This window comes from Clarias gariepinus, chromosome 22 (genome assembly GCF_024256425.1).
Source record: "Clarias gariepinus isolate MV-2021 ecotype Netherlands chromosome 22, CGAR_prim_01v2, whole genome shotgun sequence".
Taxonomy (NCBI): Eukaryota; Metazoa; Chordata; class Actinopteri; order Siluriformes; family Clariidae; genus Clarias; species Clarias gariepinus.
Genome location: NC_071121.1, coordinates 25407501 through 25420027, shown reverse-complemented (window position 1 = coordinate 25420027; position 12527 = coordinate 25407501). Strand labels below are relative to the sequence as shown.

Here is a 12527-nt window from a genome sequence, read left to right as displayed (position 1 = left end):
GCTGTTATGTCTTCTTTGTTCTGTTGCTTGTTATTATTATTATTATTATTATTATAAATAACGTCTGTGAGTTGAAACAGATCAAACACCAAACACTAATGTGTCACATGGCCCCCGTTATCATTCCTGGATTTGTGGCAGTAATCCTCAACATCTCCATAGGAAGTTCTTTCTCACACACACACACACACACACACGCACACACACAAACAGACACTATCAGCTGCTCAAGAGGAAACAATACGAGGTAGAAAGAATAACAGAGAGGAGATTGAGAGAATTAGACCCCGCCGAGAGGCGCATCAAACTCTAATCACGTCGAGAGAAAGACAGCCAGGAGGTGACACTCCGTGAAAAGGACGAGTCTCTCTCTCTCTCTCCCTCTTTCTCTCCATCTTTCTCTCTCTATCTCTCAGCGAGCTCTCACCCTCAGCCATCATGGCTTGATCAAGTGACAGGAAACGGGGACGAAATGAATAATTCTGCTCCGTGTGTGACAGGTTTTTTGATTCCGACCTCCTATGAAGAAAGGATGAGTTGAAGGAGATGAGAGAGACTGAGAGAAAAGACGGCAGCTCTCGCTCATCATTTGACACCGTCGTCAGATTTCCTCCAAAACAGACGTCAAGCCAAGAACCAAGCCAAAAACATGTCAATCATTTAATCTATATATGTAAATAGGAGCAGCTTGTTATCCAGCTAGCTAACAGGAGCTAACCTGATGGGATTTCTAGGTCGTATTCATAGATATTAATATAATTCAGAAAAAAAAGCTAGTCAGTTAGCTAAAATTAGCTATTCGAAAAACAGGATTTCTAAGTGTTCATTGTCTCCACTGCTAATGCTAGTCAGCTAGCTAACATGAGCTAAAAGAATTTCTGACAGGAGGTTTAAGTAATATTTATTAATGTTAATCATATTAAGGGTTAACGCTAGTCAGTTAGCTGAAATCTGCTAATTTAATAAGATTCCTAAGCGATATTCATAAATGTTTATTGTCTTTAATGCTAATGCTAGTCAGGCTAGCTAACACAAGCTAACCTGACAAGCTAGAATCAGCTAATTTGATATATAAGGCTAACTGGCTAGCTTTATTTTTATATTATTATATTATGAAGAATCTATGAAGACTGCCTAATATTCCTTTCAGAAATCCTGTCAGGTTAGCTTGTGTAACTAACTAATTAGCAGTTAGGAGCATGCACTACTATAAATGTCCCTTAAATATTATATAACTATATATATAAAGCAATTTTCTTGGTATTCACTGTGAATGCTAGTCATCTAGCTAACATGAGCTAATCAGACGGGATTTCTAGATATTAATAATATTCAAACGTAATGATAGTCAACGCTAAAATCAGTTAATCTGACAGGATTTGAAAGTGATATTCATAGATGTTCATGGTCTTCACTGCTAATGCTAGTCAGCTAGCTAATATAAACTAACCTGACAGGGAAAAGAAAAAGCAAATTCGTGCTGTAATTATCGACATAACACTAGTCAGTTTAGCTATCCTCAGCTAATCTGACAGGATTTGTAAGTAATATTTACAAATAGTTATAGTCACCACTGCAAATGCTAGTTAAACTACCTAAGCTAAACTGAGAGGATTCCTGATAGGAATAATATATTTTTTTCAATTATATTCATAAAATCATATCATGACACTAGTCATTTAGCTAAAATTAGCTAAACAAACATGATATTATGTGATACTTAAATGCGTTATGCTACTCAGTCTACTAACATGATCTAATCTGACATCATTTTAAGTTTTTCTCATTCTTGGTCATAGTCTTGCTAATGCTGACAGCTTTGCTGACAGCTAATGCTAGTCAGTTAGCTAGCATGAGTGAAACTGACAAGGGTTCTGAGAAAATGTTAACGGGTGTCTTTAGCTTGAGCTTGTTAAATCAGCTCATCTGCCAATTTCTGGAAGAAATTTTGAAATCAAATTTATAAAGATTTATAGTCCTCATAGCTAACGCTAGTCAGCAAGCTAAAATCGACTAATCAGAGAGGATTTAATTACATTTTCACTCAGACTTGCGCTTGTCAACGCTATCACTATCAAGCTTAAAAATATAGCTAATCTGACAGGATGTCAGAGAGGCTTTTAGGTCATATTAATATACATTTCGAATTTGCTGCTAATGCGAATCAGCTCAACTAACAGGCTGTCTAGGACATTTATAAATGTTCATCATCTTAACAGCTAACACCAGGCAGCTAATCTGTTCCCTTAAAGGATTTTTCGTCATTTTCACTGATGTTTGTCCTTAGCAATGCTAACACTAGCAAGTTAGTTGAAAGCAGCTAATCTGACATGATTCTTAAGAAGTCATTTTCACTGACATTTGTGCTCATCACGCGCAAGAGAATTCAGCTAGAATTCAGCTAATCTGACACAATTCCTGAGAGGATTATTTGGCCATGTTCATAAATTTGGAAAGTTCAAAAACGCCACAATTACACACAAATATGTCACCAGCAGCCCGGATTATGATCAGCAGAGAGCCTGGTGTTTGTTTTTGCATTCATGAGCTCAAGCGTCTGTGCGCCTGGAGTCAGTAGCTGCAGGCTGCACTCCTACAGTACTGCTCCTGATCTACTGGGTTCTCGAGCTCAAAAACACAGCTCACTGTTTCCTGTTTTATTTGCAGTCTGGAGATTAAAAACGACGCCTGCAGGGGGATGGTGCGTTTGGGATCCGCGCATGATCTCTTTGATCTGCGCTGTAATTGTGCGCGTTACTGGAATTAGCACAAACAATCTAAAAGCACCAGGATGCCTTGTTTAGCTAGGCCTAAACAAGACTGTTTAACACTGTTAACACACTGTAGACACACGCCAGAAAGCACTTAAAGTGCACTACTGCTAGCTGGATAGCCGTGCTTGGTGGCAGGTTACTAAATGGCAGAGGAAAGTAAAACTTGGCAAGCTAAGCTAGCTTGAGCTTCTTGCTTCTTTTCAAAATTTAGTTTTCTGTCTGGATCCGTGCGAGCCAAATTATAGAGCTACTACTGTACAACACACACATCCTCAAGAGGGATGAATAATGAATAGTAAAAAAAAAAAAATCTTCACATTAGCAAAAAGACTAATAATTTTTGAGCACAGCTACAATTCGAGCAGATGCTCCAAAGGTCAGCCAGAGCAATACGCGGGCTGTGAATGCGAGCAGATTTTCTTTCTTTTCTTTCTCCCACCCACACACCTTCTGCCTCAACTAAACAATGATGCCATAAAGGAGTGTGGCGAGCTTATTAGGTCCAAAACCTTCTAATTCACTTTTAATGAACTCTTTGGCTCGTTCTCTCAGTTGCTCCTTGTTTGTGTCTTGAATCTCTGCAGGATGCTGGGAAAATCTACTGGACATTTCTGGAAGACCTTTTTGTTCCATTATACCTCAACAAAACACTGTATTCCTTAAAGCTAATGTTAACGTTCCTCTGATGAAAATTTATAGGATTTATAAGTAATTTTCAGGTTCATGTCCTTTAGTACCATGGCTAACATTTCTCAGCTTTTACTTTCTTAATCATAAATCTACATACTGTAATTGTCCCTAAATGCTAACACTGGCTAACATAATTGAATTAATCTAACAAGACTCCTAAGATGATTTAGGAAGGAAGAATGATTTTCCTACACTTTACTGCGATCATTAGCCAACCAGCTAACATCAGCCAATCTGACCGGATTTATAGGAAGACTATTAGGTTTCTAATTACATTTTATTTATTTATTTTGTTAACTGGCTAGCTAACATCAGTTAACATTAACTAATTTGGCAAGTCTTTTAAATGTATTTTTATTTTCTTTAGAATTTTTCACTTAAACACATCACTGCTAAATGGACAGCTAGCCATATAGGCTAAACTGACAGGATTTCTGAGAAGACTTAAAGTAATTTTCATTAAGTGTCTTAATCAACAGTGCTACCATTTGTCATATGTTCAAAAATTTCAGAGAGGATTTTAAGTTTTTAATTATATCCGTACCTACCAATGCTCACATGCCCTTTAGCTAAAATCAGCTAGTCTGACAGGATTTTTTAATGAAATGGTAAAAACTTTTTTTAATTATTATTATTATTTATATTTATATATTAATGCTAAAAATTGTGTGTTAGCTAAAATGTTATCATTTAATGCGCCTAATGTTTGAAAGATTTTGTGAGCTAACATTGTCTAATAAAAAGATTTGACTGAGGAAAATGCAATTGATTTAAATTTATATTTAAACATCAACATTTTGGACAGGATTTTAAGTGATTGTTAACTTGTATATATACTTATGGATGCTAATGTGTCCATCGCCTAAACCTAGCTAATCTGACAGGATTTCTAAAAGAAATGTAAGATTTTTATTAATACTGATGCATATCAAAGCGTACACTTCTCTGTTAGCTAAAGTTGATTAATTTTTTAGTTATTTCAAAGAGAAAAATTTGGGGAGAAATGTAATATTTTTTACAATGCAATATAAAATATAATAATAATTACCAATGCAACCACTAGTCCGTACATTTAGCTAATCTAACAGGATTTCTAAAATACATTTTATTATATATACTTTATTATTAATATTGATGGCTTTTAACGAGAACACTTCTGTTACTTAAAACCAGCTAATCTGACCGAATTTTTGAAAGACATTTTGTGATTTTAATAAATATTCAGATTTTCAACGTTAATCTGACAGGATTTCTAATACAAATGAAAGTGATTTTTACTTATTTTCTTACTAAGAGTATATTCGTGTCATTTTCAGAAATGTTAAATGTCAAAATTGAGCAATGGCTTTTAATAAAGAAAAGGGGGGAAAATCCTTTAGGGCTTTTAGTCTTTTAACTTTGCATGTGAATGAGTCAGTGTCGAAACAGAGACTCAAATAGATTTGCATTAAAGCGTGTGTGTGTGTGAGAGAGAGAGAGAGAGAGAGAGAGAATGTGTGTCAGTCCCAGGGTTGGCCTGACATCTAAGCCTTCTTAAAAAAAAATAAATAAAAAAAAAAATCACCAGGTCAAAGAGGATTTGTCTTTTAGTGTTCCTCTCTGAACTTCCAGTATCATCATCCAGCCAAACCTGAGCTCTGAAGTTACGGAAAAGAAATTAACCTGTCAGTCAGGAGCTTGTTGCCTTTAGCTTCCTGCTGCGAGGCTCCTGTTAGCCTCTGAGATGACACGCGACCTGGTTTCCCTGCGACGCAGGTACCAGGAGGTCAGCGAGTTCCGGACGGAGAGGTCGGACACAAAAAAGTCCATCAGCTGAGACCCAAAAATTAAGGCTTTTCAGTTTGTTCGATGTAGTTAAGATGAGAAGCGTGCGTTTTAAGAAACTCAACATGTATTTTTAATTTGATGTAAGGAATATGTCTAAATATTGTGTCTTATATTACAGTCAGCTGTGGTACAGTACAGTATATCGACGGATGGACCTCATGTGTCGAGCAACAGTAAGAAAACTAGTGATTTAGGCGGACCTCGTGTCAAAGTTCACAAAATTTCACAGAAACGTTTGTCTCTCACAACCTTTATGACATTTTCAGCCCTTCTGTGAATTAGATTTTCCGCCCTACTTCTGTAAAAAAGAGAATACCAAAAAAAGCAAGAATATTTTTTTGTTCAAGTTTTTAAATAGAAACAAACCCACGAGTTGGTGTTTAAATGTAACAGCTAGAGCATCATGGGAAACTTCAGACTGATGTGTCTCATCTCATTGCATGTTATAGCTTATTGAATTGAGCAGCTGAGACCATGTGTCAAGTGCCTGTGTGTGTGTGTGTGTGTGTGTGTGTGTGTGTGTGTGTGTGTGTGGTTACAATTCAGAGATGATCCCAAACTGTGAAGCTCTGAAAGGTGTACAGTGTGCCGCATGCATTCATTGATAACCGACTGACCGAGCATATGGCCGCTGTCAGCCCGGTCTGCAGAGAGACGTCCGTTTTGGCAGCTTTGCGACTTCTCAGTCACACACACACACACACACCCAAACACACACGCACACACTCTTCTCTCACTCACATACAGCTTGTGTTGACGTCTTTCCTGCTCGCTTTTATCTCCTCTCCCTTCATGTGCCAAGCAAGTGGGCAAAAATCCCGCACACACACACACACAGTCCAGAGAGACGCATCTCCCTCCCTGTCTATCTGTCTGTCTGACTCTTTTCTCTTTTCTACCTTCTCTCTTGTTTTTATGGCGGCCTTAAATCTCCCACTCGGTGATCACGACATCCGCGGCTCTGCAGAGCGTGAAAGACGGCGCTGACGCAGGAGAAAACGTGAGCGGTTAGTAAAAGTGACAGAACAGACAGCGGTCCTAGTGACATTCTGAGTTTCTCTCTCTCTCTCTCTCTCTCTCTCTCTGGGATTCACGTCATTGCGTCTCTACTTCGTACCACCTCCTCGATTGCTTCGCTAGGGCTGTTAGGAGAAACTTTTCTTTTTTTTTTTAACAACGTCCGAAATTATGGCATTGGCACCCTCAAATAACAAAGCAACAGCGACTGCGATACAATTTTGATCACTCTGTCATTTGAAAAACTTTTTTTTTTTTATGTGTGCTGATAATCTCGGGTTTACCAGTACCATGACAGGCTGCTTTTTTTCTCTTATATTAAGTTTAGAGAATGAAAAGAGGCTGAACAGCTTTTCCGTTTCATGAACGGCACCATTCCATATGATGGAAAATATATAGGGTATAAAGTTTTGATCACATGACTGGGTAAAAGGAAATACTTATCCAATGTGATAAATAGCTTAGAATAGTTTATCAAAGTAAAACTAGTTGGGGTTATAATTATTTTATACATTTTAAACATCAAAACCTTCATGCAAAACCTTTTAAAAAAAAATCTGAACTAGAATGTTCAAGACATTCATGCCATCGTTCTATCCATCAAGAATGTACAAGCCTTCGTCCCCTTTTTAAGACTCAAATTAAAAGAAAGTGCTCGACTCTGCACTTTTATGAATTTGTGTCTAAGACAGACATCTAAAGGGAAAAGCAAAAGGTAAACGACATCCTGGCTCGTTTATAGAATGGGCCGGAATACCGCAAGTGCAGCAGCGTGCCAATGTACATAATCCGAGAGCCAGGGTAAACTTTGTGCACTGTGGCCGAGGGGAAGTCCAGCAGGGGGTGTTTACGCACAAACAGTGCTGGACGTTAAAAATAACACTAATACTGTTTTAAAAACTGTTCTTTCCGGATCACAGGGAACGGTAGAACATGAACTGTTTTCTCAAATAAGGTGAAACTAGCTCCCTAAGTGGCGCAGCTGCGCTAACGAGCTCACCCTATCGTCCGGAGATCACAAGTTAGAGTCCCGGGTGATGGTGTAGCCGTCACGTGTTTCAGAGAAAAGCCTTCACCTTCCCTGGTTGGTGATTGTAACCTTATTGAGTATAGAGGACCCTATTGAGTATGAAGTATATCATTCAGCAAGAAAAATCTGAAAAATCAAGGAGAAAAAAAAAGGCAGACGTTGTTCATTTAGTGCGTCACAACAGCTCGAATACCAGAAGGTTATCCGTTGGAGTCAGATACTTCAATCTGAATCTAAACATGCGTTTGTCCTTCAGGTGCCGTCACTAGTCATAGGGGGAGCGTGCATTTAATTCAAGTTAAAATCACGTTGTTTAAACCGGCTGTCTAGACCCTCAGATAAAGCAGGGTTTTGAAACTTGGCAAAGAATGCGGAATGAAGACTGCAGAGATGCGAATGCCACTGGCAAGACGGCTATAACCGAAAAAATAAAATAAAATAAAAATTCATGTGCCCACGTGCTCATCTGCACGAGCTCTACAACATCACGACCTCAATACAGTCGACTCGTTTAAATGGAAATGAAGGCGGAAACGGCTCCAATCAGATTCCCCTCGAATGACCGCAGGCTTAAAAGTAAACAGACAGTCAGAATCAGGAAACTAAACGTCCTCGTTGGTAATACAGGCAGGCGGGGACGGCACGCTCTGGAGATACGATCTCTACGTGTCCAGACCGCTAGACCAACTAGAGACAGAATCCAGCTGAAGGATGTTCCTGTCCATAAACTCGGCTAATAGATCCGGGCATCCGAATTATGATCCGGCACACATCTTTCTCTGTCTCTCTCTGAGTGAGTGTGTGTGTGTGTGTGTGTGTGTGTGTGTGTGTGTGTGTGTGTGTGTGTGGGTGCACATGTACGTCAATGACACTTACTTGATGTAGTAGGGCACTTTATTCTGAGACACTGCTCTCTGCCAGGGCATCTGGACCGAAGCTGTGGAATAGCACACACACACACACACACACACACACACACACACACACACACACACACACACACACACACACACGCACAAGGGACTCATTAAAACAACGTTCACACTGGTGTTGATTTATACCCCCACGGAAGGCGCTTCATTAGCAGCGGACGACTCTCAGCCCGTTAATCCGTTCATTAACGACTTTTTGTTACTTTTATTCCGATACACAACCAGCTCCGGCGGACGCGTTCCAGCTAACGATATTCAAATGAACGGCTACGCCTGACCTGGTTTACATGCTGACACCGATACCTAGAACACCTCTGGGAATCCTCACCCTGCCTCAGGGTGCGATGCTAACTTTTAATTGGTGTTAGGCCTGACCGAATTTTAAGCAATTTTTAAAATCATTTGCAATATACAGTATTAATGGGCCAGTTTTTTCGGAGCTTTCGCCAGTCAGAACGATACGTGCTCCATGCTGCCCCCATGTGTTTGCTCTATTAATGCGCCTCACTCTTCTGGGAAGGCCTTCGACTAGATGTGGGGCGTCGCTGTGGGGATTTGTGTTCATTTACTGTAGCTATAAGGACATTGGTGAGGTCATTTCCAGTTGAGGTCACCACATACGGTCGTCAGGTGTTCGCAAACTGTTGTTTATATAAAAAATACTGTGGAAAAAGTCTTGACCTTTTTATGTTTTTGTATGTTTTTTATGTTTTTGTATGTTTGTTATGTTTTTGTATTTCTTTTTTTTTTTTTTTTCCAATTTTTTCCCTAATTTAGTCGTGGCCAATTCCTCCCCATCACTAGGGGGCTCCCACATTAAGGCTACTACTACCATTCAGCCGGGAGGGCCGAAGACTATCACGTGTTTCCTCCGAACCGCGTGACGTCAGCCGACCGCATCTTTTCGAACTGCTCGCTCAAGCACCGTTAGGGGCGGAGTAACACACTCGGAGGAATGCGCTATCCGCTCCTTCCGCGTGCGCGAGCTCACAGACGCCCCTGATTGGCTGTAGAGCCGTGATTAATGTAGCAGCATGAATACCTCTCATCCCTCCCCCCTGAGAGAGCTCGGCCAATCAGCTCTCTCTAGACCTCCGGCTGCGAGAGGTAACAGCATCACCCGGGGTTCGAACCAGCGATCTCCTAAAGGGCGAGCGTTTTACCACTGTGCCACTCGGAGGCAAGGTTTTTCTATTTCTAATGTACTCTTGAGGAACAGTTCTCCATGCTTGCTGAAGGACAATTCAGGATCCTGTTTGTTTCAAGTTTTGGACAGGAATAGTTTTAAATTTGCTACGCCACGCAGTGACCTACGAATTATTGAAGCATTAAAAAAAAAAAAAAATCATCCAACTTAAGACATAAATCAGTGAGAAACAGGTGCAGATGATTGGATGGTTGGAACAGACGAGAGTGGAAATGAGGTTGCTGCAAATGTTTAAATTGTATCCTTAGGCACTTAAAACATTTCTTTATTTAATCTACATCATTTAACGTTATTTGATATAAAGATATGAGGAGAACTCAGGACTTCTGCACAGTGCTCTACACGATGGACTGTCCTCCAACAGCTTTGAGCTTCCCCTGCCACCGTGTCTCGTCTCTTTTCACTCCTGGAGTGCTGCATTTAAGCGAGACACTGCAATCATGGCGACCAATAACAGCGCTGAGTCGAGGGAGTATCTAAGTGACGTTGAGTTAACTAACACCTGCTCAGAGTGATTACACAGCAGGAGTAAAGTGTGTGTGTGTGTGTGTGTGTGTGTGTGTGTGTGTGTAGCTATCCTTATTCTTGTACACCGTTAATGAGAAAGAATCGCCAGACTTATGTTTGATGTCAGGAAGATCTCCTGTGTGTGTGGGTTCCTGTTTTGTTTTTTTCCCCCTAAAAATAGTGAGAGTAGCCTGGCTAAGACCAGGACCAATTTAGGAAGCGAGATGTTGCGGAGATGATCAGACGGACGGAAGCTGAGGAGACATGAAGAGAGCGGATTAATTAACCTCTGAATTATTCATTGTCAAAGTCTCTCCGGTGGAGTTTGTGTGTGCTGGGAGTCAGACACAGAGAGAGAGAGAGAGAGAGAGAGAGGGAGAGAGAGAGAGAGAGAGAGGGAGGGAGAGAGAGAGAGAGAGAGAGAGAGAGAGAGAGGGAGAGAGAGAGAGAGAGAGAGGGAGATGTTGATGGAGTGCTCAACTGTGACGTTCTCTAAAATCTCCCTAAAAGAGATGTTATAATCCTTAATGTCTAAAAACACGGCTCACATTTAGTCTCTCTCTCTCTTTTTTCCATTCAAGAGAGAATCGCATCCACATTGTGCCTTAGCGTCATTTAAAATGTGCAAATGAACACATCTGAAGGACAGGTATTACATCAGCGAAAGTTCACAACCATACTGCTGGTTTATTCACGTTACTTTAAATTATGCATAAGTATATCTGAATAATAAAAACTGCCCTATTTCTTTTGCTTTTAACTCTTATATCATGAACCTATACTGTTTTATGTTTTGACTGGAACTGTGTGTGTGTGTGTATATATACATAGACTGTATATACACACACACACATATATATATATATATATATATATATATATATATACACACACAGTACTGTGCAAAAGTCTTAGGCACCATATTATATGTTGTACCAATTTTGTTCTAAAAAAGTCCTGGTCAGATACAAAATATGGCCTAAGCAAAAGATGCTTTTAAAAACATTTCTGCATAAAAGAAACTTCTATAAAGAGCAATAAAATAAACAGGTAATATCTGGAGTGAATCGTTGCTTAAAATCAGGAGTTTTAGACTCAGATTTGCTCAGTACTATAAGTGAAACAGTTGTTAGGTTTTACTGAGTTTGCTGGAGAATTTGAGTTCTTATTCTTTATTATACGAATCCCAGGAGCGGATTTGCGGAGGAAAACTAATCTGCCTTGTACTATATATTTATTTCTTTACAGTCATGCAGATATTCTCCTGTAATGTTATTTATTAATTTTTAAGTTATATATGGAAATACTGAATGATTTTGTACATAATTCTGCAGACATGATAAACATATAGAACAAAATTGGTACAGCGTATACAGTAATATGGTGCCTAAGACTTGTGTGTGTAACAGTGTTATTTCATAGTTTTGAAAAAAAATTTTAAAAATACTGAACTAGAAGGGACAGTTAGGCCTTGTTCACATGGGCATTAAAACCGAGCGTTTTTCTTGCGTTCGTAGCGTCCGGTGAGCGCGGATCAAGCGGCGAGTGTTTTCTACCCATAGGAGTCAATGAGAGTGTTCACACGGGCTTTGGTGACGTGCGTTTGTTCGGCTCCGCATTTATACGGCATTAAAAAAACGTTGCATGCAGCTTTTTCTTGCCATTCAAAACCCAACAAATGCGAGGAAACCACTTGTAGTTCGTTTTCTTCGCGTTCATTTTACGTTTCGGAGGACCGGATATATCCCATGATCCTACATGCTATACATAGGGAAATAGGGAAAAGGGCAAAAAAAATATATATAATTGTTGAAAAAATTACGCATTTTTTCATAAATCACAAAAAAACTTCCTTTAATCCGGCGTTGTGCAGTCAGAGAGTGAACCCGGTAGCGGCGGGATTTCATATCCAGTTCCGACACACTGCCCCCACAGGTTAACACACAAACTACAATTTGGGCTGCAGGCTGACGTTAGACAGAGACAAACCAACGCTGGGGTAGAAGTCAATCAAGCGGCACTACAAAATGCAACATAAACGTCTGAGACGCTCAGAGCACGTTCGTTTATCCCAATACTTAACGTCCGTGTGAACAAGGCCTTAGAAAACTTTTGACTCTTAATAGAGTAGAGAGAGAGAGAGAGAGAGAGAGAGAGAGAGATAGTCTTCCTTAATGCAGTTACAGTTAATGCATCGTTACGCTATCAGGAGTCTCACAGGACACTGAAAAGTAATTTACATACTAAAAGTGTGTGTGTGAGAGAGTGTGTGTGTGAGTGTGTGTTTGAGAGAGACATACTGGAGAGGAAGTGCTGTGATGAAGGTCCGAAGTCTCTGTGAGCTTCCTGTAGGTGCTTCAGTCTCTCCTCAATGGCCGCCTAGAGAGAGAGAGAGAGAGAGAGAGAGAGAGAGAGAGACGTTATATATGAGAAAGAAATATAGATAGACAGAGATGGATACAGGGGTACATGGTTATATATATATATACGGACATGGATAGATAGATCTATAGATCGACAGAGAGACGGAGTGAGATGGAGTG

The 12527-nt window shown here is 39.8% G+C and overlaps 1 protein-coding gene across 9 annotated transcripts in view; it reads right to left on the bottom strand.

The window, feature by feature from the left end:
• The window catches only part of LOC128510467 (utrophin-like), a 210171-nt gene that overhangs the window by 47830 nt on the left and 149814 nt on the right, over positions 1–12527 (bottom strand). For all 9 annotated transcript variants that reach the window (XM_053482764.1, XM_053482771.1, XM_053482770.1 and 6 more), the window contains 2 exons: positions 12285–12363; positions 8215–8275 (listed from right to left, as the gene is read on the bottom strand). In XM_053482764.1, coding sequence (XP_053338739.1) covers positions 8215–8275; positions 12285–12363 — 140 coding nt within the window. The remainder of the gene's footprint in view (positions 1–8214; positions 8276–12284; positions 12364–12527) is intronic.